This window comes from Rutilus rutilus, assembly GCF_951802725.1.
Source record: "Rutilus rutilus genome assembly, chromosome: 7".
Taxonomy (NCBI): domain Eukaryota; kingdom Metazoa; phylum Chordata; class Actinopteri; order Cypriniformes; family Leuciscidae; genus Rutilus; species Rutilus rutilus.
In genome coordinates this window covers 41,802,676-41,830,536 of record NC_140221.1, presented here as the reverse complement: position 1 = coordinate 41,830,536, position 27,861 = coordinate 41,802,676, and the positions used below count along the sequence as shown (strand labels likewise).

The 27,861-nt window shown below is 37.2% G+C and overlaps 2 protein-coding genes across 4 annotated transcripts; one reads left to right on the top strand and one right to left on the bottom strand.

Moving 5' to 3' along the window:
- On the bottom strand, nucleotides 1-18,590 carry rnft2 (ring finger protein, transmembrane 2). Its single transcript, XM_084413334.1, has 11 exons — nucleotides 18,455-18,590; nucleotides 17,442-17,519; nucleotides 15,740-16,119; nucleotides 13,528-13,650; nucleotides 13,229-13,305; nucleotides 11,144-11,244; nucleotides 10,181-10,334; nucleotides 2,717-2,866; nucleotides 2,381-2,446; nucleotides 1,265-1,366; nucleotides 1-478 (listed from the first exon to the last, which is right to left on the bottom strand). Exons 2-11 carry the CDS (start codon nucleotides 17,486-17,488, stop codon nucleotides 344-346), a joined length of 1,335 nt encoding a protein of 444 aa, XP_084269460.1. The 5' UTR covers nucleotides 17,489-17,519; nucleotides 18,455-18,590; the 3' UTR covers nucleotides 1-343.
- On the top strand, nucleotides 18,572-26,597 carry spring1 (SREBF pathway regulator in golgi 1). 3 transcript variants are annotated; one of them, XM_084413337.1, is made up of 6 exons: nucleotides 18,572-18,697; nucleotides 19,091-19,231; nucleotides 21,727-21,883; nucleotides 24,652-24,803; nucleotides 25,599-25,712; nucleotides 25,817-26,340. In XM_084413337.1, exons 2-6 carry the CDS (start codon nucleotides 19,139-19,141, stop codon nucleotides 25,898-25,900), a joined length of 600 nt encoding a protein of 199 aa, XP_084269463.1. In that variant the 5' UTR covers nucleotides 18,572-18,697; nucleotides 19,091-19,138; the 3' UTR covers nucleotides 25,901-26,340. The 3 variants fall into 3 exon arrangements, with proteins under 3 accessions (XP_084269463.1, XP_084269461.1, XP_084269462.1); XM_084413336.1 differs by having other exon boundaries at nucleotides 18,577-19,013; XM_084413335.1 differs by having other exon boundaries at nucleotides 18,572-19,231; nucleotides 25,817-26,597.
- The last annotated feature ends 1,264 nt before the right edge of the window (nucleotides 26,598-27,861 follow it).

The window sequence follows — 27,861 nt, the reverse complement described above, 5'->3', positions numbered from 1 at the left end:
CAGTTGACTCTGGATTAAGTTTAATAGCTTGGATAAAACAAAAAAAGTGTTAAAAAACAGTTGATTATCATGCTTAATAATGATAATATTAAAAATTCAACAAGTTTTACTTGTTGAAAAGCATGTATATGTAGAAGACGAAACACACTTTTTCAACTCTGCTATCAGACATATTGTAATGCTATTGTACATTCAACAATGTAACATTTTGTCCCACTTCCCTACAGTACACGGCCATGTTTCATCATATGACATTACGAACAGCAACGTTTTATGCATGGTGAACATGTTTCATCTGATTCAACTGGACCAGAAAACCTTTGTCATTCAGCTGGGTCTCCGTTCAGTAGATCTGAAAGTGTGCGGACGTTGTCCCATCCTTCCAGTTGCGCAGACTTTCGACCACTGCAGACCGGCACAGCGGACACGTTCTCTCGCGGTCAAACCACAGGCATAAACACTCCTCACAGAACACATGCTGCAGAAAGACAACACATTTACCACACAGGAACTCCTTCAATACGGTTTAAAAAGCATCTCATAGAGTTGAGAGTGTGCAGATCTGTTCCCATAAATGTTTTTTTAAAGTGGTACTTCACCGCTGGCAAAATGGGCTTTCAATAAAATGTGGCAGCCTATACAGTAGAAAGGCTGCCGTCTTCCCGTTTGTCAAATAGGTAGAAAAAATTCAACACCCACAATGCACTGGGCATGTTACTGTCCAAGGTTACTCCCAGTCCCACCCAGCCTTGCTTTAGTAGGAAATACTTCTTTAGTCATAATGATGTCAACTTGTATTGTTCCTGGTTGCAAGAATTCAAAGAGTAAACGTTTAGCAAGAGTGAGTTACTATTGATTTCCAGTGAAGGATCCAGCGTGTTGCAGGCAGTGACTAAAGGCTGCAAAGAATTGAAAATACGGACAGAACGCAGTGACAGAACATCTAAAAAACCTCTGTGTTTGTAGTCATCATTTCAAACTAGATGACAATGAACAGAGTTTTAGGCCAAACAGAGAGGAGGGAAAAATTAACGTGAAATGAAAGCCTCAGAGCTGTCAAAAGTGGACTTCAGCTGACAAATAAATGTGAATTTCTCAGTCCAGGTAACACGGAGAATGAGTGAACATTGTTCATATGCAACAGACATTGTAACTGTAACAATACAAAGCGGGTTGAAGTTACACTTTAATAGTTTCCTTGATCACTGTACTGACCCTGTAATATGTGTAATATTAGTGGAATTAGTGAGTCATTGTCTGTTACCTGACAGAGCAGTGCGATTGGCTCTCTGAATTCAGCCTGGCAGATTGCACACACATCCCCAGCCTCACTGCACTGCTGAGAACTGGCTCTCGTACCGTAACTCTGTGAAACGCATGCACAGGCATTTATATAAATAAATAAAAATACAGTAAAAATAGTAATATTGTGAAAAATTTGAATCTGAATTTTCAGCATCATTACTCCAGTCTTTAGTGTCACATGATCCTTCAGAAATCATTCTAATATGATGATTTGATGCTCAAGAAATATATCCTATTGTTATCAATGTTTGGGCTTTGGGCACTTGTGATCCATATGCAGTATTTCAATCACTAAAAACAGCGGGACATTCTAAAACGCTCACGGTGAAAAACACTTTAAGTGCCTTAGTGTACTAAAACAGTGATATTAAAAGATCAAATTCAGTATACACCTTATTGATGATGCATATACAGGCGGGCAGATGAGCCCCGAATATGAACGCATTGTGCGTTCTTCTTTATAATGGTTTTATTTGGAGAAATGCTTAACGAGAAACTGTGCATTGTGTTTATGTTCTGGGTTCATCTGCTTGCCTGTACATGGTTTGCATCATCAATAAGTTGCATGTTGAATTTGGTACCAGATACTCCTTCAATGCTGTTTAAAGAGCATCTCATGAAGTTGAGAGTGTGCAGATCTGTTCCCATAAATGTTATTTAAAGTGGTACTTCACCGCTGGCAAAATGGGCTTTCAATAAAACTTGGCTGTTAATATCACTGTAGTACATTAGTACTTAGTGCAAACCTGGTAAAATAACTGGCGGGCAATGGAGGAAAGTCTTGTTTTGCCCTCCAGGTGGGCGTTCCTATAAGGGTGTGACTTCACATGAAATTTTATGTCTATGTTTTTTAATATTTTTGAATGTTTCATAAAGAGTACATGCCATTTATTATAACGATGATGCACATACAAAGTGACACCCAAAGAACCAGAAGCCAAAACATTTCTGGAGCATCTTCAGTGACATTTCCAAGTCAAACTACTGTTATTTATTGTTGTACATATACAATTGTTAAACATATTTGTTTATTGTTCACTTTAATAAATGCCTAGGCAGAGGACAAAGCACTCACCTGTGAGCTACAGAGAATGGCGAATGCTTTTCGAATGCCAGATATTCTTCCACACAAATCAAATGACTGAAACAGAACAAAATTGCACATTTAACGCCACACACACACACACGTACAGAAAAGATCGGCTGAATAATGAGCTCTGAAAAAGACATTTTGAAAGGCTCTGAAGTGCAATGCCACATGAAATTTATCTCGTGCACATAAAGGTCTTTTTTAAAAGGTTGTTGCAGGAACACTGCAACAAAATAATCAAGTAAATAAAATAAAAAAACACAAAAGGAGAATGACATCAGCATTAACGTTACATGGAAAAGGCAAGATCAGATAGACTACCTTGCAAAGACTGTAAATGATAATCAGCGTTGCCCCCAGGAAGTAGCTGCTGGACGGATCTTCACCCATGATGTACTTGTACCACAGCTGTATGGGAACCAAAGCTCTGAAAAGTTGACTCAGCTCCTCTATGAGCAGATAAAACTTCCCCTGAAAGGTCAAACACAAGATACAGATCTCCATTTAAACCTCTCAAACCTTGATAAAGACTCTGGACTCTGTCCAGATATGAACGAATTCTTCTGAAGCAGGTCAGATGTCAGATGTGCCCGCAAAGGATTTAAATCATATAGTGCGTCTACTTTTCAGATCTCTAATCATTGTGGTAACTGGTGTGAAATGCTAGACTGTGTAATTTAGCAAACCGATAACACTGTATTGATCCATGACCAGGACTATCAGTTCAATAATTAAAAATCAATCATCTGAAACAATATACTTTCAATATAATTTATATTATATATATATATATATATATATATATATTACACAGACATACAGAAAAGTGATAACACATCATACAGGCTAGTCATAATTAAAAAGTAGTCATATGAAACAATGTACGTACTTACAAAATTATTTATTTACATCATATTCATGAAGCTATTGGGATAAATATATGTTTTTTCATTGGATAAAACACCTAGCATAAAATTAATAATAATAACAATAATAATACATTGATAATTATGAGGAGCCTGTATGATTAAATAAACCTTTAGTGCACAAATTTATAATAATAATTATTATTATTATTATTATTATTTCTTAATTTCCACTAAATGTTTATCAAATAAAGCAGCTAGCATAATAATAATAATAAATTCCGCTGAACGTTTATTTAATCATACAGGCTCATCGTAGTTACAAATTAGTCATATGAAACAATATACTTACGGATAAAACAGATAGCATAATAATAATAATAATAATAATAATAATTAAAAATTATTATTATTATTATTATTATTATGCAGTAAATTTTCAATAAATCATAAAGTCTTAACAATTAAAAATGTATCATCTGAGACGATATATACTTACACATATTCATGAGGCTTGCAGGATAAATACATGTTTTGTTCATTAGATAAAACAGCTAGCATATTAATAATAATAATAATAATAATAATAGTAGTGTGTATAATATTATTATTATTATTATCCACTAAATGTTTATAAACCCAAACAGGCTCATTTCACAATTATGCTTGTAAGACTTCCAGCTATGCCGGCCAACTGTTAAACAACACCTTTACAAACTGAGCGACACTCAAGCACCGGCATGAGATGACAACACTAAAAAACCACACATCCTTCCTCTAGCTGAATTTGAACATGATCCCAGTCTTATCTCATCTGTTCGTTCATTAACTGTGAACATCTTACCCTCAAGCTTTAAAGGTGCTGTGACATGGAGGGGTGTGGGGGGGGGGGTGTTCTTCTACCGAAAAATGGCCACAGTCCAGCGCTCTGCGCTCTCTTGGCAATTTACTGCGCAGCAAACAAAACTGGCAGAAATGCAGTACACCTGCTACCCACATAAAATATAACAAGCCCACCCAACTCAATCCCTAATCATAACATTTTCAAAGTCGCGGGATAACAGTAAATCTCATCTAACTTCAGTGTCAAAGGGCAACACTTTCACGCTGAGCTACGTCATGCAACGAAGCCTCTGCGTCTAAACTGATAGAGAACAACAGGACAGAATGCTTCAAATATACCTAACAAAGCCTCCTGCTTAAAGCATAGACAGCTTTATTGCTTATCAAGACAAAAACAGCCCAAGAAAATTACACAAATACACCGGATATTTAAAATGCTTTGCAAACATGCCCCCATTGTGAATTCTCTTTTTTATCCATTGTATAAAATTCATTATATTTCATAATTTTCTATTCTAGGCTTTTTTAGTTGGGTTTAGAGCCTCTGCAGACACCGTAGTGACCTATAACTGTCAGATTATACGTTCGCTGTCTCAGAGTCGAGTGTGGCTGAATGTGTAGAAGTGGTTTTTGATCAAAAAGCCTAAAATCAAAGTCTGAAAACACTGAACATGAAGGAACCAACAACAATAAAACTTGAAATGGTGATTACACCAACATCTACTGTGATGGTAGACGGTAAAAAGCTGTATAATCCAACACAGGGACAAGACACAATTATTAAAAAACTATTCAGACAGAATATTTATTGTGTTATGATATTTGTAACTGAAATAAGTTGGCAATATAAACAATAATGGATGTAAATTATAAAATGAAATCAACATCTATAATTGCATATAGTGATAACTTGTTAACAGAACCCATATTATGCTTTTTCAAATATTACTTTTCATGCAGTTTGTAATATAGCTGTTTGTGAATGTAAAAGGGTCTGCAAAGTTTTAAAGATCAAAGTGCACAATAAATAAGGTTATTGTCTCCTACTTGACGCCCTCAACAAACGGTAGTTGTAAGCTGAGACCGGAAGAGTTTGGTTCGTGTGGTCGACATGTCGAGAAGATGATGTTTTCTGCGAATGCGCTTCCAAAAGATGAGGACTCGTGCTGGAATTGATATGGAAAAACTAATGCCATCCTTCATATCACTGTGGATCAAATGCTGAGGAAGCCTCAAGAGTTGAAATTCAGATATGGTAATGGCCGTTTAGTTTCAATCAGTTACCAATCACAACAGACTGGGCTGTTTGACCAATCAGAGCAGAGTAGCTCACGGAAAGGAGGGGCTTAGAGACTGAATCTTTGAATAAACCGTTTTCAGACTCGTTGAGAAATGAGGTGATGCTGCAATGTACATTATAAGAAAATGAAAGTGTTTTTTGAACTTGGATACATGCAAAACTATTGTAGCAGACCTCCAAAACAAAATTAGGAACCTTTAAATTAGGAACCTCTGTTATATGGCTTTATTTTGGCTATAAGATAACCGACACTGAGCAGAGAGAACAGGGCTGCCAACTCAGCGTGAGACTCACGCAATTAACACTTTTCACACACTCGCGCCACACATCCATTTTCTAACGCAGAGAAAAATCACGAAGCAAAGAGGACACTGACACCGACAGAATAGACAGAGCCGGTTACTTTTGATATGAAACTAATTCTCAGCTCTCAGATCCTGTAAATTTTATTACGAAATTCAAACAAAAGCGTTTTGGCGCTTGTAAATGTGACGTGACAGATCGCGGTCGTGAACCGAACATCTCTTAGCCTACACACGAATGAACAATAGGTGTGTTTAAAGATACAGTACAACTTACCGAAATGTTTATGCCTCATACTTAATATCGATCAATCAGTGCTTTTTTTGTTTGTTTGTTTTTTCAACCGTGGAAAGAGGTCAATAAAACAGCTGGAGAACAATATGTCACATAGCGTTACATTTACCCCAGGAAAGCCATTCGATTGCACGTTAGTTGGCTAGAGAAGGGAGTATTTTGCTAAATATGTGCACTATATTAAATGTTTATTATATTTTTATTTATCATTAAAATTATAAATGATCATGTTGTTATTATAGCCTAGTAAAAATCACATTATATTTACCTTTAATAATACCAGACGACAGGGCTCTCTGTATGTTTACAGCATTATTTAATTTAGTAAAAAATATTATTTTAATTTGAAAACACTGTGCATTTAGTTGCTGTTGCTAGTTTGAGTTGAGAAATACACATTTCAGCATAATCACTAATCTGTGCGTGCATTTTCCTTGAGAACCAAGCAAGTTGACTCATGAAACCATTTGTTTATTATATCGCATATTGCAATTCCAGATTAATGTCTGAAGTCATAATCACCCACATCAAGTGCTGACTGTCTGACACTAGTCACAGCACAAGATGCATAATGACTTGTTGGACTCCACCTGACAGCGATTAATCACCCTGTTGGGGAGCTTGCTAGCTGACTGACGGAGATCTGTAACCTCCGTACGCAAGCAATTCATCTTAGCCAGAGTCCCTGCAGCCCTGTATTCGCTCACACGATTAGACAAACTGGAGCTGGAATTCATCCAACTACTGAAAAGTTGGTCCAACTGCATCATGGGGGAGCAGCTCATTTCCTCTTAGTCTTAACAGCCGTGTCAGTGACTTCAAAACAACAATAAAGAAACAATTATCAAACACAGGTGGAGGTCCTCAGGGTGGGAAATGGCTTAATTTATTTAAGGGCAACATCAGATTCTTTCTTTAAAAAAAACGTTTTTCTCATATGGGAGGCAAGGGTTTGAATCTAACCCCCATTTCCATCAATTTCAATAAGCATAATGCTGTATTCAAGTCATGTTATGATGTGTAAGATTTTCTTTTAGCTGCAAATTTAGAGAAATACAATTAAAGAAATAATAGCAGGAGCAAATTGATATTGGTCATAATCAAGTGTTAATTGTGAATGTTGACAGAATTAGGTTTTATGCATTTAGTGTACTGTAGATGAAGAAACGAGATCAAGCTTGGAAGAAAATAATACTCAATTAGTTGGTTAGTGAAGCACTATTGGCCGACGCTCTCAGATTTCATCAAAAATATCCTCATTTGTGTTCCATGATGAACAAGGGTCTTATGGGTTTGGAACGACATGAGGGTGAGTAATTAATGAGAGAATTTACATTTTTGGGTGAACTATCCCTTTAAGTGTTCAGTCTTATAGAGGCGCAGTGTTTCTTTACAAAGCTACCGGCCGGTAAAAAACTGTAAAATCAGCAATACTGTAAAATGTCATCGCATGATCCTTCATTCTGATATGCTGATTTGCTGCTCAAGAAACATTTCCTATTATTATCAATGTTGAAACCGGTTGTGCTGCTTTATATTTTTGCTGAAACCGTGATGCATTTTTCAGGAATCTTTCTGAATAGAAAGTTCAAAAGAAGCATTTATTTGAAATATAAATATTTATAACATTATGAATGTCTTTACTGTCACTTTTTGGTAATGCTTACAGGAGTATCAAATTATGAAAATAGTATTACAATTGCACTATTCTGCCAATAGTAATTTAAAATAAAACAAACAATCATGTTCTATGTGCCTATGTTGGTAGTAGACAACAAAGCCACACGCTAGGTTTTGTAACAGGATTATTGATTCCTCAGTCCTCATATACGTGTGCACTGAAGTGTTATGGACGGCGTGAGTTCATACCGACATGCACAGGCTTGCTGAAGCAATTATGTGAGAGGTTATACTGACATGTATGGATGCATGTGTATGTGTTGTGTCTTTGTAGTTGTGGTGATGCTGGGCATGGAAAGTCAGCGGAAAGCCTGACACATTGACCATGACATCATTGCCTGAAAGTGTGCCACCTGGGCTTGATACAAGAGGTGGAAAGTGTGTGTTTGGTTTCAGGGGGTGGGCATGGAGATGACTGAGAGTTGAAGTTAATAGCTGGAAGTGTAATATGGGCAGGAACAACGGTAAGTCCCTGGAACAGAGCTTCAGAGGAACAGAAAATGTGCAAATCAGATTATCTTAGCAGATGTGGATGCAAAGTGTGTGTTTGAGTCCAACAAATGGTTCAAAGAGGATTGCACATGTTTGATTATTCTATGTTATAGAGAGTGTGATGTGTTTACAGAGCGGTTCTTGCTGTAATAGACTCCTACTGTCACTCTAATGAATGGGTGATTGTGTAAGAGCGTATGTGCGTGTCTGTGTACATGAGTGTTCCTCAGAGGGATGACCTCATCCCAGCCCCAGTGGGCCAATGAGCTCACACACTGCCTTCATAGCAGCCAACCACGCAGGCAGGGTGGCACGGCACACTATTTTGTTTTTTTCACTTCAACTTGCCAGTTGCACCCAGTTTGAACTGGTACTTTGGAACTGAATGGAGTTACCGGGGATATCCTCCCTGACCATAATCTCATCATGCTAGAGCTGCACGGTTAACTGTTAAACGACCACAATCTCGATTCAAACACCCATGCGATCTCATTCCTAAATAACAACGATTCGTCTGTGTCTATTAAACCTTTGACAAAATCACACGGGAACATACAAATCTGCATGGGCGCTGCTGCTGACCTAGAGAAACAGTCTTTATAACCACACAGCATCGTTATTTCGGTGTTACAAATATTAACATTTTCACAGAAGTACTGGGATAAAAGTTTATATCTTGGATATAAACACCGATGTCTATGGGAGTGAACAAAATAGAGCAAATCCTTTTGAAAGTAACTTGGTGCTTCTAAATAACGATTGTATAATTTTTTCAAATTAATTAAACATTTTACATAGACTGCATCAATTGACATTGTGTCAGGACTTCTAGTAAATTACATGTTATTTTGTTTAGTTGTCTCTTGTCTGTTCAGAATCGTGGGAGAATCGTGATCTCTATTTAAAAGAAAAAAAAAATGTATTTATCCAGTAGCTCTACATCATGCTAAAACTCTAAAACATGAAGACTTCAGAGATCCAATATAAACTGTGTTAGATTCACATGCACTTGCATGTGATAATATAACAAAGAGACCATCACCTGCATGTGCTTAACATCCCATATACATTCACTGCGTCCAAAATCAAATACTTCCCTACTATATAGTATGCGAAAAATAGTATGCCAAAAAAGTAGTATAAAAAAGTCCCCTAATGATCTACTTCTTCCGCCGATATTCTGAAGTACGCACATTACTATCCCATGAGGCCATGAGAGAGGATTTATGAATGGAAGTGAAGCGACGCAACTGACACTGGTAGGTCACATGACAGTAGAAACATCCAAATTTAATTCATACAACACGCATTTTATATACAGAACTTTTTTTAACGGTTGCAAAGTAATTTTAAATTCAAGTGTAGTACCTACTCCGACGGTATACCATTTCAGATGCAGCTATATTTTTGCAGTCCATCCTTGACCTAACTACAGGATCTACTCTTCACCATAATGGTAACCCCTGCAACACTGCAACATAACAGAAACCCCTTCACAACACTAACACATCTCTCCCTATATTCATCATGTGCAAAAACACACACAAAAAAACACTTCATTTCAATATTTACTCACCTTCAGCAGTCTGATGCAAAGCATTCTTGGAACTAGAACTCTGCTGTACTCATTCAGTTTAAGTTCAGCTTATTAAAATCAGTTATTGAGTTCACTTAACCTTTTTCTATTAAGTGCAATGAACTTTCAGTAATATTTGAGTGAAATAAACTCATTTCATTTGGTTAATTTCACTGTTCGGGTTTACAATGTGCATTGTGGTTTAACCATACAGTGTGGTTTACAGTGTGCAGTGTGCATTACAGTGTGCACCAGACTCTTGTGGAAAGATATATTATATGCCATTCTGCTTTATAAATACCAGTATGGGCATCAGTTAGTAAAAATGACATATCGGTTGACCAATATTCTAATGACATTTATATTGTAGGACTGTAGTATTCGACTTGGTACAGTACATTGAAGAGTAACGTGAAAAATTGTCATCTTACCCTGGACTTGAATGCGAGGATCATTTTAGGGAGGAACAGTATGAGGCATTTGAGCTCGATGGTGAAATATTTCAGCACAAAATCTGTTATTCCAACAGCCCAGATCAGGTCAAAGAAATCAAAACTGTTGATGTTTGGCTTAGCAAAAATAAGGCTGGGGAGAAAAAAACGTAATTGTCATTTATAATAATATAATTTAACTACAAATAATGTGATTTTATAATATACATTTTGAATATTTATTTAGGATATACTACCATTCAGAAATTTGGGGTCAGTAGGAAATTAATACATTTATTCAGCAAGAAAGCATTAAATTAATCAAATATAAATACATTTATAATGTTACAACAGATTTATATTTCAAATAAATGCTTCTCTTTTAAACATTCTACTCATCACAGCATCCTGGAAAAAAAAATGGATCTAAGTTTTCCACAAAAATATTAAGCAGAACAACATGTTTTCAACAATAATAAGAAATGTTTCTTGAGCAGCAAATCATCATATTAGAATATTAAAGTAATGATGCTGAAAGCGTCTTTTAAAATATATTAAAATACAAAACAGTAATTTTAAATTGTAATAATATTTCACAATATTACTGTTTTTACTGTATTTTTGATCAAACAAATGAAGACTTAGCGACCCCAAACTTTTAAATGGTAGTAAATAAGAAATAATAACAAACAAACTACTAAAAATGAAAACAGTGAATGCTTTAATTTAAGAGCTGGTTTAAATGTGAATAATGAAAAATGATGGAAAGCTAAATACTCACAAATGCTGATATACACAAACATAAAATGAGAGATCACGCTGCAAAATGACAACATGAAGTAAATGAAATTTTTCAAACGTATAAAGCAAAAAACATAACATTCTTGGAACATGCAGGATAACATAAAAATAGATGAATGTTTGATACACATAATCAGTTGCAATAGTGACTCTGGACTGTACCTGTTGTGAAGTTCCTCAACACTGAACGTGTAGTACACATACACAATGTTGCCAGCGAGAAAGATCATAATCCAGAGAGTGGTAAACACAGATCTCTCCTCCTGAAAATACATCCCATCACAATGACACGTACAGCACGTACCAAGCAGAACAACTGATCAAATATGAATTACAGTTTTTCTCGATTGCTTAAACACATTTCTTGAAACTATGCCTGGTATTCTCAAAACTGTAAACACAAATCCATAACGTCTCACCCAATTCCCGAAACATCCTATTTTCAGGTCAAAATGAAGCTCTACACTCAAAACCATTCACTCTTGCTGAAAAACCAAACTTTGCCCTCACACTGGACACACAAGCCCTCAAAATCACACACACTACAACATAGTCTAACACACTGGTGCAATAAATTCAAAACAACATTTCCAAAACTGGTAAGTTATGTTGCTTGTGGTCCCCCCCCTTCACAAACCTTTTCACATGATGAACACAACCAATGGATACATTGGCACATTTTTATTCATTCTTGTACTACACAGTACAACAAACACACACAACATTTATATATATTTTTTTTCTGTTTTACTCTTTTCTTCTTCTTTTTTTACTCTCTCCTCTAATTTTTTATATTTTTTATATTTACTTACAGTAAGATGTGTGTGACCATCATATGACAGTAAAAGAGCACACAAAAACCTTATTCTAATATGGAATTGTATTGGAATGGTAAAGAATGTTGTTACGTGACAGGAGGGCCTCCTCAAGGAGACAATATGATGAAGAAGTCTAAGAATGTTCCACATATGGTTGAAATACCATTATTGGCCAAGAAAGATAACATTCTGGGAGTCAAGACTATAAAGGATGAAGGATCCCTCCCTTCACTGTCACGCTCTGCAGCCACTCTGTGTGACTGTACGACTACTGGCCTTTTCTTGCAAGAAAATAAACCTCGTCTTTAGAAAGACTATTGGAAATGTTTGTCTCTTATTCAGTGATAGAATTTAGTTTGCCACCACACCTCCATGAAGGTTCTCGAGGCGACGGTAAACCGACTCAAATTTGGCCTTACTCGTAGCCCAGCTTCCCTCATAGTCATACCATTGACTAAGACATGGGCAACTAGAGTGGCTTGAATTTCATCTGAGACTGCTTGTCTTCTTGTCCTTGCCCTTCCTCCTCCTCATTCTTATCCCTCTTCCTTCATGTCTTTCTGGATCCATTGTTCCAAAACTCAACTGATTTGGGCCCTTTTATATATCTATTGAAGGTTCTGATTGATGTATGTTAAATTTTGACACTAGCGTTTCCACTTGGGTAATTGTGTGCTAACTGAACTGAAGCTGTGCTGACTTGAGTGAACAATATTGAATGCTAGTGCTTTCTAAATGACAACATGGTCTAGGCAATGAGAAATGAAGGGATTTGAGTGTAGAGTTTTGCAGTGACAGTTCAACAAATCTGACTCATGTGTGAAAACAGGGAATAGTGTTTATACTTTAGGGAAATGTGTGTGATTTTTGATAAATGGCATTATGGTTTTGAAATTTTAGTTCAAAAGCCTGGTTATAGTGTTTAAGCAATCGAGAAAAACTGTAATACAGCAGTGTCATTCTGACTAGGAACTAATTAAAAAAGGAGTAACGTTGAGAGCACAAGATCATTGTGTTTACACTCATCAGGGAGCTAGTTGCACATTACACTGGATATAATAAGACAATTTTACAAAAAAATAATATCACACACAGGACCTTTATGAAAGCAGTTATTTAGTAGAAACTTTTATCCAATGCGACTTACAGTACACGCATTACAAGGAAAACCCCACTGTAGTGACTCAATACTGTGACTTAACACTGTAGTGACTGTATACACTACTGTTCAAAAGTTTGTGGTTAGTTTGATTTTTTTTTTAATACTTTTATTCTGCAAGGATAAAAAAAAAAAAAATCAGTTTTGACATCACACAAAAACATTAAAAGGGCAAATGCAAATGTCTCCTAGTGTATATGAGCAAATGCAGAAACCAGAACAGCCAGTAATTTAACTAGAGCATAAAACGATGAATCAAACATATCTCACCCGCAATGCCACCTGATGCTTCAGCGTTGAGTTAGCAAAGGCAAATGTGCTGATCATTCCAATGCAAATAGCAATTCCTGAGAAATACAAAGAGAATCATGTTTCAACTTGCATTTTACATATCTTCTGAAAAACAATGCACAGTAGTTACTACATTTTATATATATTAATTATCTCTGGTCCAACAAAACATCAGTGATCAGTTGCTCTGAACTGCATATCACAATCTCAGTGATAACAGCTGTGATTTTGACTCGTGCATTCAACAGCGAAGGCAGCTCATAGTATACTGAACCTACCGAGCTTGTGCTGAAAGCAGACTTTAGCAAGGAGAATGAGAATAAACGGGAATCCTCTCTGAAGCCATGTGACCACGGCCTTGAGCTCAGAGAGAGCAGGAGAAGGTGTAGAAGCATCGTCACCTGTGAACAGGCAGGTATGTGAGAAGTTTTGAGGTCAGTAATTTGTTGTAAGTAATTAATACTTTTATTCAGTGAGGATGCCTTAAACGGATAGTTCACCTAAAAATAAAAATACTGTCATAATTTACTACTCCCCCTCAAGTTGTTCCAAACATGTATGAATGTCTTGGGATGATAATGATATTTATTGATATAATAAATAAATAATTGATATAATTGTTCATTACAAGTCAAGTCACCTTTATATACAGTGAGGAAAATAAGTATTTGAACACCCTGCTATTTTGCAAGTTCTCCCACTTGGAAATCATGGAGGGGTCTGAAATTGTCATCGTAGGTGCATGTCCACTGTGAGAGACATAATCTAAAAAAAAAAATCCAGAAATCACAATGTATGATTTTTTAACTATTTATTTGTATGATACAGCTGCAAATAAGTATTTGAACACCTGTCTATCAGCTAGAATTCTGACCCTCAAAGACCTGTTAGTCTGCCTTTAAAATGTCCACCTCCACTCCATTTATTATCCTAAATTAGATGCACCTGTTTGAGGTCGTTAGCTGCATAAAGACACCTGTCCACCCCATACAATCAGTAAGAATCCAACTACTAACATGGCCAAGACCAAAGAGCTGTCCAAAGACACTAGAGACAAAATTGTACACCTCCACAAGGCTGGAAAGGGCTACGGGGAAATTGCCAAGCAGCTTGGTGAAAAAAGGTCCACTGTTGGAGCAATCATTAGAAAATGGAAGAAGCTAAACATGACTGTCAATCTCCCTCGGACTGGGGCTCCATGCAAGATCTCACCTCGTGGGGTCTCAATGATCCTAAGAAAGGTGAGAAATCAGCCCAGAACTACACGGGAGGAGCTGGTCAATGACCTGAAAAGAGCTGGGACCACCGTTTCAAAGGTTACTGTTGGTAATACACTAAGACGTCATGGTTTGAAATCATGCATGGCACGGAAGGTTCCCCTGCTTAAACCAGCACGTCAAGGCCCATCTTAAGTGTGCCAATGACCATTTGGATGATCCAGAGGAGTCACGGGAGAAAGTCATGTGGTCAGATGAGACCAAAATAGAACTTTTTGGTCATAATTCCACTAAACGTGTTTGGAGGAAGAAGAATGATGAGTACCATCCCAAGAACACCATCCCTACTGTGAAGCATGGGGGTGGTAGCTTCATGCTTTGGGGGTGTTTTTCTGCACATGGGACAGGGCGACTGCACTGTATTAAGGAGAGGATGACCGGGGCCATGTATTGCAAGATTTTGGGGAACAACCTCCTTCCCTCAGTTAGAGCATTGAAGATGGGTCGAGGCTGGGTCTTCCAACATGACAATGACCCAAAGCACACAGCCAGGATAACCAAGGAGTGGCTCTGTAAGAAGCATATCAAGGTTCTGGCGTGGCCTAGCCAGTCTCCAGACCTAAACCCAATAGAGAATCTTTGGAGGGAGCTCAAACTTCTTGTTTCTCAGCGACAGCCCAGAAACCTGACTGATCTAGAGAAGATCTGTGTGGAGGAGTGGGCCAAATTCCCTCCTGCAGTGTGTGCAAACCTGGTGAAAAACTACAGGAAACGTTTGACCTCTGTAATTGCAAACAAAGGCTACTGTACCAAATATTAACATTGATTTTCTCAGGTGTTCAAATACTTATTTGCAGCTGTATCATACAAATAAATAGTTAAAAAATCATACATTGTGATTTCTGGATTTTTTTTTTTAGATTATGTCTCTCACAGTGGACATGCACCTACGATGACAATTTCAGACCCCTCCATGATTTCTAAGTGGGAGAACTTGCAAAATAGCAGGGTGTTCAAATACTTATTTTCCTCACTGTATATATATATATATATATATATATATATATATATATATATATATATATAGTGCTTTATACAATACAGATGGTTTCAAAGCAGCTTTACAGTGATAAATAGGAAACCAATGATTCAGTGTTGCAAAAAGATTTCAATTCTGCTGTAAAGCAGCTCTAAAAACACAATAGTAAACAGTCATTATTCAGTTGAAATCAGTTCAGTGTTAATTCAGTTTGGTTGTGAACACATCTCTCACCTCCATCATCTCTGCTCCCGTGCCTCTCAGCAGAGGTGGCCGCATGCAGGAGAGAAGAGCGGTGCTGGCCGGAGTGATGATGAAGATGGTGGTGATGATGATGATTATGGTGCGGAGGAGGGCGAGGAAGATAAGGTGGGCTCTCCGTCCGGTGAGAGCTTTCGTCCCGTGAAGAGGACGCCATCTGAATGAAGACGTCCGGTGGAGAACCCAGAACCATTCCCGCGGACTGGAAGGGAGCTGAGGACACGTTCCCTGCAGAGACGCCCACCAGACCAGAGAAAAGCTGCTGGGGCGATGTAGGAGAGTCTGGCTTCAGACAGTCAAACACTCCTCCTTCATCAAGACTACTCTCTGAACCGAGAGTTTGACTCCTGTTCCTGCAACAAGACAAGAAAGCAGTCTGCATTTGCACTGCAAGGCCTAATGCACATATTCGACTAAATCATTAGCAGAGTTTGTTTGTTTTTTCAACACAACTACATAAAAAATTCGGTGTGATTACATGGAATTGTTATTGTAATAGATAATTATATTGTATGTAAATGTAATATTACATTTGTTAAAGCATTAGCTAACATAGACTAACAATGAGCAATGTATTTTACAGCATTTATTAATCTTCGGTAATAGAATTTAAATTATTTATTTGTTTGTGTTTACAGTGAATTAATCAACTGATGTTAACAGATACCGCTTTTTATACAACAATTTTAAATGTGTATTATTGGTGAAATTTACATTAACTGAGAATAATAAATGCTGTAAAAGTGTCGTTTATTGTTAGTTTATGTTAACTCTGTAAAGCTTAACATATGAAATAATGAAAAATAAAATAAAAAATGAAGTGGAACAGTTCATTGAACCTTTAGACAAAATATTTGATACATCTGGCTTGTATGATATAGGAGAATATATATGAATTAAAAAAAAAAACTAAAAGTTAATTCAGAGGCCCAATCGGAGCAGAATTTATAATTTGGTGCGGTTGCTGATATTTATATGGCCAAACAGTAAAATGAAAATCTGACAGCTTCTCATGAAAATAAATACGATTTTTATAACAGTATAGCAGACTTCTTACATAAAAAACACATAAATATTAGTTGTCACTCTATATCTGCCAATAATATTTCTTAGTAAGATCATTTTTAAATTCTTAGAAAAAAATATTTCCTAGAAAAAAACAAGGTATGGATAATCAGGTAACCCTAAGTTGATTCAGTCCATCACAACATTAAAGCTATTCCTAAATTCACAGCAAAAAGACACGTGAGCCAAGACCTCAAGGTGGACATATTTACAATTATACTTCTAAACAGACATTTCCTTGCTAAAACAGTATAGACTATCAATCAGATGACAGAAGGGATGTAGGAGATTGTGTACAACAGGTTTTTCAGCAAAGTTTTGATCATGTTAATTTAGAGGACTTAGAAATGTGCTTTATGGCGTTAATTAATGCAGTTAACAATTGTTGTCAAATGAATGCTCAGTGATTTAATTCAGTAACTATACCTGAACTTACTTGTCAAGTTACAGTGACTTAACAGGTAAAGCTTGCTGACTAAGGATGGTTCAGGCTAGAAACCTTGGAGGGACAACCAACATCAAACATAAATGCTGGTATCCAGATAAAATGATGTTTTAAAATTAGACTTAAAACTGTAAAGATATTTAGAGTATATGAGTAAAACCCAACCTTTCTGGTGGCATGCCCTCGGTGTTGCTGCTGTGGCGTCTCTGCATGGCACCCGCTTTATCACCAGGAGCTCCAAAACTAGGGTGAAACAGGAAGTTTGTTCGTAAAAGAAACACAAAGTTACGATTTAAGAAAAATGTAAAATTTACATAAAACAATTAAAATAAAATTGTGCAAAATGACATTGTATAGAATAATTATTTCGATAATAGAGCTATTTCAATTACTTTTGTTTGATTTGTTTATTGCAAACAGCGGAAAGTCTGTACATTTTGCTAATAAACATGATTTGCAATGGAGTTTGAATAATTTCGATTACAACTGTATATAAGAGACGGTTCAGAGAGGACTTAATTTCTTCTGTGGAACACACCGTGGACAGGCTGAAATTTCATTATTCGCTGAAAATGACAGCAAAAGTCACTTTCACTTTTATTTTATGGAATGCAGCTTAAACATACAACTAGGAATAACTCCTATTAAGTTCCACAGAACAAAGAAAGTCATATGCATTTCGCAAAATACAAGGGTGAGTAAACAATGACAGAAATTGTATTATTGGGTGAAGGAAAGATGAATGAATTACATTACATGAATGTGTGTGTGTGTGTGTATGAACAGATGTATAGATAGATAGATCTCATTTATTGTAAAAGATAGATAGATAGATAGATAGATAGATAGATAGATAGATAGATAGATAGATAGATAGATACTATGGTAAGCAGTTGTTGCAGACAGAAACTATGATAAACATTTGAGATAGATAGATAGATAGATAGATAGATAGATAGATAGATAGATAGATAGATAGATTACATTTCTATGTTGTTATTTTTTTTATTACAGTTGTGTAGTAATATCTATAGTAACTATAGTATTTTAGGGCGAACTAATATTTCTACACTTTAGAACAAGCCATGAATGAGCATGAGCCTGTCAGTGATGAACACTGCTTTTTTTTCGGTTTAAACGGCCATCTATTGTCTTAGAAACGAACAGAATTATCTTACCTTCATCGTAGCTTGCAACAGAAACGCACAAACGAATCTTTAACCACTGTTTTGCGTGATTTTTTTTAAAACATAAACCCTAAAAATGTGAAAACATCAGTCAGTGATGTAGACTGCAGAGCGGATGTGAATCGATTTGTTTCCGGAAGTACACACGGTGGGCAGCCAATCACGACGCCGCGTTGCCCCGCATTTCCGCACGGAGAGAGCTGTTGTTGTACAGCCTGATTTCTGCAACAATAAGTATTTTAACACTTTACGATCTAAACAAATCATCTCATCACAATCCTGTGATCGTGCATATTAGATTAGATTATTAGATTAAAGCCGCGCACGTTTCAATCGGGTTGACAACAGTCTGGTTTTGTTTGTGATTTTGCAGCTACATCTCTCAGAATGAGATATATATTAATGTATAACTCTCCATCCAGAACATTTCATGCATAAAATGGGTTAAATGTCTATACAAACTCACAGTTTGTCCAACTAACGACGGCAATCGATCTCTACTGGCGGCCTGTGTCATATAATATTCTTCACGCGATCGCTTAGAGTGACAGTGAGTGTATTTGATGCCAGAGATGTGTTAGATTGAATCAGCTGGATCTCTCTGTCTGAGAGTGCTTGTTTATTTAGCTCCATCACATCTACCTGGACCTGGTGCACATCCAGAAGAACGCCTCCATGGTGTTCCGCCGGCTCTTGCGCAAGCGTTGGGTCCTGGGTGTCGTGTTCGGATTGTCGCTCATCTACTTTCTCACCAGCACCCTCAAACAGGTATGTAGTGGGGTCGTTGATGCTGTTGTGTTGCTGTGTCCCCACTAGGGAGGAACCAAGATAGATAGTATGTCCGATACCAAAAGTCGATTCCCTTTTTTTTTTCTTTTTTTTTGTGATAAAAAAAAACCTATATAGTGCTGTCAAATAAATAGTTTTTAGTCCATCTCTGCAAAACTAAAAATATACCTAATATACACCTTGCACTTCTGGAGACTCCAGGTAGGTTGCAGGTCTGCAAACTGGTGGCGCTGCTGGAGACTAAAGGGTTCCTGATGGTTTCACACTTAAATCTTCACCTTAATTCTTAATTCTTTTGCAGTTAACATGTGTCTTTTCTTCTCCACCTGTATTTGTCTGACCCTGCTGACCCAATGAGCATTTCACTGTCCAGTGGTCATGCCTTAACGGAAATTTCTAGAATTGCATTAGTATTGCATCCTTCTCATGGGCGTTTAATCATGTTTGACTTTTCAGTCTGAGTTAAATCTCTTTTTTGGCTTATTTTATCTGTAAAGGAAAACGTGCTTAATAATTATGCACACCTGAATATAAGGCGTTATTCATTTCCAGCCTTCAAGAACAATTATATATCACTTCTAAATGATTAAATACAAAATGAATAGTAGTTATTAAGATTAATGTGGTTTGTAATTGGTAAAATGTGCCTGGAAAAAAATATGATCAGAAAATCAACGTGCCTAATAATTATGCACGCATTGTATATATATATATATATATATATATATATATATATATATACAGTGCTATGCATAAGTTTAGACACCCATGCTAAAGTTGACTAAAAAGAGGAATAAAAAATCATATTTTGGAAATTGAACTTAATGCCTTAATTAAAAAAATTAGGAAAAATCCAACCTTTAAGGACACCAATTTTCTTTGTGAATGAATAATGTATCGTAAATAAATAAATGTTCTTCCTTAAAATACAGGGTGCATAAGTTTGGACACCCCTATGTTAAATTCCCATAGAGGCGGGCAGATTTTTATTTTTAAGTATTTTTTTTTATTTTTTGTTTAGGATACTATGCATCCTGATAAAGTTCCCTTGGCCTTTGGAATTAAAATAGCCCCACTTCATCACATAGCCTTCACCATACCTAGAGATTGGCATGGGGTACTTTCCATAAGATCATCTCTCAATGCAAATCAAACTAGCTATTAGGCTAACTGAAATAAAACCATGCCAATCTCTAGGTATGGTGAAGGCTATGTGATGATGTGGGGCTATTTTAATTCCAAAGGCCAAGGGAACTTTATCAGGATGCATAGTATCCTGGATCCATGAAGTAACTGGCCTTTAAAAATAAAAATCTGCCTGCCTCTATGGGAATTTAACATAGGGGTGTCCAAACTTATGCATCCTGTATTTTAAGGAAGAACATTTATTTATTTACGATACATTATTCATTCACAAAGAAAATTGGTGTCCTTAAAGGTTGGATTTTTCCACATTTTTTTAATTAAGGCATTAAGTTCAGTTTCCAAAAGATGATTTATTAGGCAAGGCAAGGCAAGGCAAGTTTATTTATATAGCACATTTCATACACAATGGCAATTCAAAGTGCTTTACATAGAAGAAATTAAAATAATAAAAAGAAATAAGAATAATTAAAACAGTTTAGAAGAATACAAAATAAAATACAGTACAAACAGTCGGACGAACATTGGCACAGTGCTCATTCAGTAAATGCATAGTTAAACAGATGTGTTTTGAGTCTGGATTTGAATGTGACTACAGTAGGAGCACATCTGATCTCCTCTGGAAGCTGGTTCCAGCTGCGGCTGGCATAATAGCTAAAAGCGGACTCGCCATGCTTAGAGTGAACCCTTGGTATTTCAAGCTGATATGATCCTAATGATCTGAGTGATCTGTTGGGTTTATATTCAGTGAGCATATCTGCAATGTATTGAGGTCCTAGGCCATTGAATGATTTATATACCAGTAATAATACTTTAAAATCAATCCTAAATTTAACTGGGAGCCAGTGTAAAGACCTGAGGACTGGTGTGATATGTTCATATTTTCTGGTTCTGCTCAGAATCCTGGCGGCAGCGTTCTGCGTTATTATTCCTCTTTTAGCGTTATTATTCCTCTTTTAGCGTTATTATTCCTCTTTTTAGTCAACTTTAGTATGGGTGTCTAAACTTATGCATAGCACTGCATATATATATATATATATATATATATATATATATATATTGGATTGGATTGGATTGGTTACATGTTTGTAATGATAGGAAACCACATTTTTGAGACCGTCTTTAGTACACTGCAGTTGTAAGGAGAAAATATATAGCAATGGTGAATTTGCACATGGTTTGTCTTAAAGCATATTAACAACTTTTAAAACTTTAAATCTTTTAGCTAGCTTGACCAGCAATAGGCCCTTTCTCATCTCAACACCTGAGAGGAGACGAACCATGTATTGGAAAAGGAATGATGTTCTGTGTGTGACATGTGATGTGTACAGGAGGAGCGAACCATCCGGGACCGGACCCTCCTGGAGGCGAGGGACTCAGATCACCCCATCCAGTGGAAGGTCAAGTTCATCCTGGGCAACAGCAGCAGGCAGATCTCACAGTGCAGAAACTCAATTCAGGGAAAGAGCCTTCTCACTGATGAACTGGGTAAGTGATCATCCCCTCACCACCTTGGCCAGCTATTCACAACAAAGCCGTTATGCATTAAAGGTAGGGTAGGCAATTTCGCAGAGGCGAGCAATAGCAAGCTAGCTTTGAAAGCATGAGATCCCACCCTCCCTTCAGTCCAAAGCCATGCCTCCTTCGAAACACATGAACGCACACAGCAGAGTCTGCACAGTGTCACGAGAGACCTCATGTCTCAAAGAACATAACATTACAATAATATTGAACGTAAACAACTTACAGAGCTCTAGTTGTACCACCTGACTGCTGCAGTTAATTTCAGCGCTGACAGAGTTGACCTAGAAACGCATAATCCGAGGCTGAGGACGTGAACAGCTCCGGGTAGAACGCCACGGGTTGCCATCTAGTAATTACGATTACAACATGGCGTGAACGCAGGATAAGCTCATTGTTTTGGTCCAGGAGGAAGTGTAAAAGGCGGCTGCTGTTTGTTTGTGGCGCTCGGTGACTGTCTACAACCCTCACTGTGCGAGCAGGGTGCATGGAGGTATTGAAATACATATGTGGACAGCTAGGATTATTCGGACCGAATGCAATGATTGGACGAACATTTTTTGGTCCTGGGACACAGAAGATATAAGTACATGTTTTAATATTTAGACCACTTCTATTGATTGCTATCAGGATGTGAAAAGAGTTAAAACCAGTATCACAAAATTGCCTACCCTGCCTTTTAAAGGAGAACTCCGGTCAATTTTAACATTTTTTGTACATTTGGAGTGCTGTCAGTACAGAGAACAACGACAAAAATCGGTCTTGCCAACAACGTGTTATCCTCTTTTTAAAATTTGCACCCTGTCCACAGTAGTCGATTGTCGAGTTCACGCGCGTGATCATAGGTAACTAAACCTATGCGCGTGAACTCGACAATCGATTACTGTGGACTTCGACCGAAAACAGGATGTAAATACAGGTATGTGCGCTGGCTGAATCATTTTTTATATATTTCTTTCACATCTACTGCAGTCAGATTCACCCGCGTTCACTCAGAAGGAATCACTCACATTGGCTGTGCACTTGTAATGACACATCAAGGATGTTAAGAGGCTAAAAGCAGGTTTAAAACTTGCCCCATTGAAGTCAACAGGGTGCAAATTTTAAAACGAGGATAACACGGTGTAGGCAACACCGATTTTTGTCGTTGTTCTCTGTACTGACAGCACTCCAAATGTACAAAAAAATGAGCTCAATGTTAAAATTGACCGGAGTTCTCCTTTAAAGAGTGTGCTCTGTTGTAATAACTGGTGTCTTTTCCATCCTTGAAACTTGTGCTGTGCAAATTGTTAAATGTTGGGGTGAATCTCAAGAAGCAACGTCTGAGTCATATTTCACCCCCACAATCAAAAACAAGAACATGTAAAGAAAATTATGTTTTTTTATGCACATTTTGCCCCAGTTCTCATTAACCCAATGCAACTTTGAGGGTTTTTAATAGGGATTCTAAATAGATTGTCATTACTTTAATACTTACTGTAATCTGGGATTTTTCCCATTATTAATATTTAAAATCAGCCTTACTGAAATCTGCAATCTGTAAAATGCAGTTTTTCTCATTATTTTTTTAAATCCGTGGTAAAGGTATAGCGGAGGATTTTCCCGAATTTTTGAAAAGAACCGACCTCTCCACTTTTTGAAAAAATGCACATGCGCAACACTCTACCTGCTCCCGAGAGGGAACGCCTATTAAACGTGTGCACGAGAGAGCATGCACGAGCCTAGTTCTCCTCGTGCACGCTCTGTTTACAAGTTGCTGTCGGCATGGCTCATACAAGCCTACTTTCCTTTACCTGTCGAGTAGAAACTTCGCGACTGAGGCATCAGTGGGAAGCCCAACCTGTGCTTTTAGCGCACGCCAGTGTGTGAAATATTCTCCCAAAAACACTCAAAAACATTCATGCAAGACAAAATGTCAAATGCCCCTCCGTGTTTTATTTACTTATTATACTGATCGATTGAGTGAGGACTCAAGACATGATCTGCAATGGAGAAGTAGCTTGTTGCATTTGTGTAATAAATACTATGGTGAACACATTGGAATTATCAAAAATGAACACACAAGGTTTTAGAACATTTCAGTGTGATACCTTTTACCATTTGGTCATAAGGCTACTTTAGACAAATTGAGATGTTTACAGTGTCTGCGCGGTGCGTGACTTGTGCCAGGGCTAGCATCGCTAATCATAGCTTACATTAACTTTTACTAGCAGTGATTTTAAATGGATTTCTCCAAATAGCATGCCAAACTTTGTCATGAAAATTGTGTCAAAATTCTAAAATCTGAAAACAATTGAGTTTTTCATTTGGTTTTGTGTTGAGGTATGACTTGGACATGTTCTTTAGTTGTGAGATTCACCTGATTTTGGACTACAGTTTTATAAGGTGATCGCATCATTGCATTTGTTAATAGGTAGAACTTCCGAGTGGCACTTTTACAATATTAGTTGAGGGAAATACAGGGTCGTAGCAATTTTAACTGGATTATTATTGCTTTAGGAGAGCATTTTGTCTTTTTATGGGATTGCATTTAAAAATAAATGTGGAGTATTGGGACAGAGAGGGGAGAATGTGAATTGATGCCTGGCTTTATAATGACACTCACATCCACTAACCACGCCACGTTTGATGTGTCTCCTTTTTTCAAACTGTTAACATGTCTCTGGGCTTATGTGTATTCACATGTATGACCAATGGTCCGTTTAACACGGACTTTCCTTTTTCTTTCTCTTCAGGTTATGTGTGTGAGAGGAAGGATTTACTGGTGAATGGATGTTGCAACGTTAATGCTCCCAGCTCAAGCCAGTATGTCTGTAAAAGCTGTCTGGCCAATGGATGCTGTAGCATCTATGAGTTCTGCGTTTCCTGCTGCCTCCAGCCTGATAAGGTACTTCACAAACAACAAATCTTCATTTTTATTACCATTCATAGTGTCTGAATTACTTTTAAACAGTCCAGCAATGGATGAAAATCTTTTTACTAGAATGGCTGTAATCAGGGTCCAAAATGAACTTTGTCGAGTGAGAAAGTGTACATTCATTTTGTAATAATAAGGGGATTTTTTTTGTATGTCTATTAAATGCTTTCATCTGCCACAATAATATAATGTACTTGGGTTATCTTAGGGGGTTTTTCTCATCACATATCGAATACGTGATTAGTGTATATGATATATTAGTATTATTTCATGGTGTGTGTGTGTGTGTGTGTGTGTGTGTGTATACACAGTGAAAGTGGTACTATTTTTTTTCCTATCTTACACTTGTGGCAAACAGCACACGCCACTAGGTCACTTTACAGTATCCAGTCTTACTGTAAAATGCCACTTCAAAAATTATTGAGACACATTGTGGTTTGTATTTTCCGTTTAGTGAGCACAACAGCAGAAATGCGTTGCAACATGTTCTGAAGTTGCTCATTATGATTGCATTATTACGCAGTTACTAGAAAGAAAAAAAAACATTGCATAATGCTTATATATATATATATATATATATATATATATATATATATGTTGATGTTGATGACACTATCCTGGAAAAACATGTAAGATCTAAAAACAATTCTACGTTGATGATCACTAGATGTGCGTCACCTAACCGGAATACGAAAATCAGGCCACTCTCGCTGGAAACTCCCCTCTGACAAAAACTCTCTCTGTCTCCTGCTCTCTTCCCATCAGCAACCTCTTTTGGAGCGTTTTCTAAACCGAGCCGCAGAAGGGTTCCAGAACCTCTTCACTGCAGTGGAAGATCATTTTGAGTTGTGTCTTGCCAAGTGTCGTACTTCCTCGCTGGTGAGCGTCACACACTCTCTATGACGGTTTATTGCGGCTTCAAGCTTGTTTGTGGCGTTCCAGACCAGAATACATGAAAATACCCTGCTATTGTCTTGTTTCAGAGCGTCCAGCATGAAAACACCTACAGGAACCCGCAGGCGAAATACTGCTACGGCGAGAGTCCACCAGAACTTCTGCCAATATGACTCTGTTTGCCAGCGAACCGACTTCGAATATTGAATTGGAGATTTCTTGGAGGTCTTCTCAGGGGTCCCGATGGGCCAAAATGAACAATAAACCTGACTGCACAATCATAAAGACTTAATACAGACTTTACACTGCATATGTGCGTAGTATCTATTTTTACCTCATCAGTGATGAACCTCATCAAAGAGTCCGCCCATTTCTTTTTTCTGCTAAGATTAGGCCACATATGGGTAGCCTGGCTAATTTTATCTTTGAGTGGGATTCCAGAAAGAGTCATCGTGTTGTTGCTTCATGTTAAAACACTCATGGAAACAGTGAAAGCACCTCAGATGATTCGACAGCACCCCTCACACCCAGGGTCTGTGTGAGCTCAGATTTATGTGTACGACCTGCATGTGAAACTACTATGTTACTTTAATAAAGTAAATGTGATTGGGACACTGATGACTCTATTTCCGCCGACATGACAACATCCTCATTGTACAACATCACTACTGGTATTTAAGAACAACATGCTATATTTCTGACAGTATTGTTTTTATGTTATTTAAAGCACATTATGATAAATACGTTGCTTGTTACATATACATGCAACATTTCAGCCGAAATAAATTATAAATGTTTGCTAGATTATGTTAATTTCCTGTCTAGCAATGTATGTTTATGCTGAAATATAATTAAATAATGGTTTGTATTTAAAAAAACAAAACAAAACAAAAACGTGTCATTATGAGTTGGCGCACATTTCGCGCTTCATAACTTCCATTAAGGAAACTTATAGGCTGAATCCAAAATCGCCCCCTTTACCCTCAAATAGGGCATTATTAGGGAACAGCCATTTGCAGTGGTGTCCGAAACCAAAGTGGACGTTATCGAGTGTACTCATTCAATCCGATGAATGATATCAAGCCGATGTACTCGTTTTCATTCACTCATTCGAGTGAACCGTAGTGGACTAACGTAGGAAATATTGATTGAGGGTTTAGGGGGCGATTTCAGATTCAGCCATAGTGAGCATCGATGCTCCCTATAGTTTTCAGGGTGCATTGTGGGACTTTTTAGGGAGAGCAAACGTTTCAGTGCACTGGTAGGATTTTGCAATTGAGACAGCCCTTAAATCGTCCGACTCTTTGATCAGTGCCCTAACTATTGAACTAGGGAGCTGATTGAGACGCATCCCATGTAAACCCATTAAAAGGATATTTCACATAGAGAAAATCCAAACACAGATGTAGGCTACTGGTGATAAATCTATTTAAAACATCAGTCCCACCACGCAATTTACTTTACAGATTAAACATTACTTTTCTGCACCATTTTTACAGTGATAGTTGACATTATGCCACAAATGCTACAATTCAACATGCAATTCATGGATTTCCATTTTAAACCACCTAAAATTTCTTTCTTCTTCCTCAAATTTACTTAAGGCTTAAGATAATTTGCGCTCCCTTTTGTAACTGACGATTGTCAAGGTCTAATCTGAGCAATTTTAACTCATTGTGAAAGTGGAAGTATAAATCCACTGCTAGAACAATACGGTCCATTTCTCACGTATCTTTGTCAAGTTTCAGTCGTAATTTAAAAGATGACTTGTGGAGGGGGATCTTTGTTGTGACATCTTATGAGCATAAAAATGTAATTTATTTTGGCTTGCATTACATCAAAATCAGTTTCTGGTCCCTGAATGCTGCCAAATTTGGCTTTATGCTTAACTTCGTTTAGATTAAAGGATTAGATGTCTACTGAATTTCTTTCAGAACAAGAATAAGCACTGTTTAAATTTATTTAACTTTTTTCAAAAAGCTAATGTGTGAGAAAATGTCACTAAATCATTTGAGGGAGACCAGGGATGGTTGTAACATGGGTTAATTTTAAATCTTTCAATTTCTCCAATCAGGAACAAGTTACAAATCACCTGATTCACTTCACACATGCTCGGTTTTGTCCTTATTCCACA

Excerpts from the sequence above, each read along its gene's own strand:
- rnft2 (XM_084413334.1), bottom strand. The coding sequence starts at position 17,488 with ATGCAGAGACGCCACAGCAGCAACACCGAGGGCATGCCACCAGAAAG. Across the intron at positions 2,447-2,716 it reads TCATTTACAGTCTTTGCAAG|TCATTTGATTTGTGTGGAAG; the intron begins GTAGTCTATCTG and ends GTTCTGTTTCAG. Across the intron at positions 479-1,264 it reads CAATCGCACTGCTCTGTCAG|CATGTGTTCTGTGAGGAGTG; the intron begins GTAACAGACAAT and ends GTCTTTCTGCAG.
- spring1 (XM_084413335.1), top strand. The coding sequence starts at position 19,139 with ATGGTGTTCCGCCGGCTCTTGCGCAAGCGTTGGGTCCTGGGTGTCGTG. Across the intron at positions 19,232-21,726 it reads TCACCAGCACCCTCAAACAG|GAGGAGCGAACCATCCGGGA; the intron begins GTATGTAGTGGG and ends TGATGTGTACAG. Across the intron at positions 21,884-24,651 it reads CCTTCTCACTGATGAACTGG|GTTATGTGTGTGAGAGGAAG; the intron begins GTAAGTGATCAT and ends CTTTCTCTTCAG.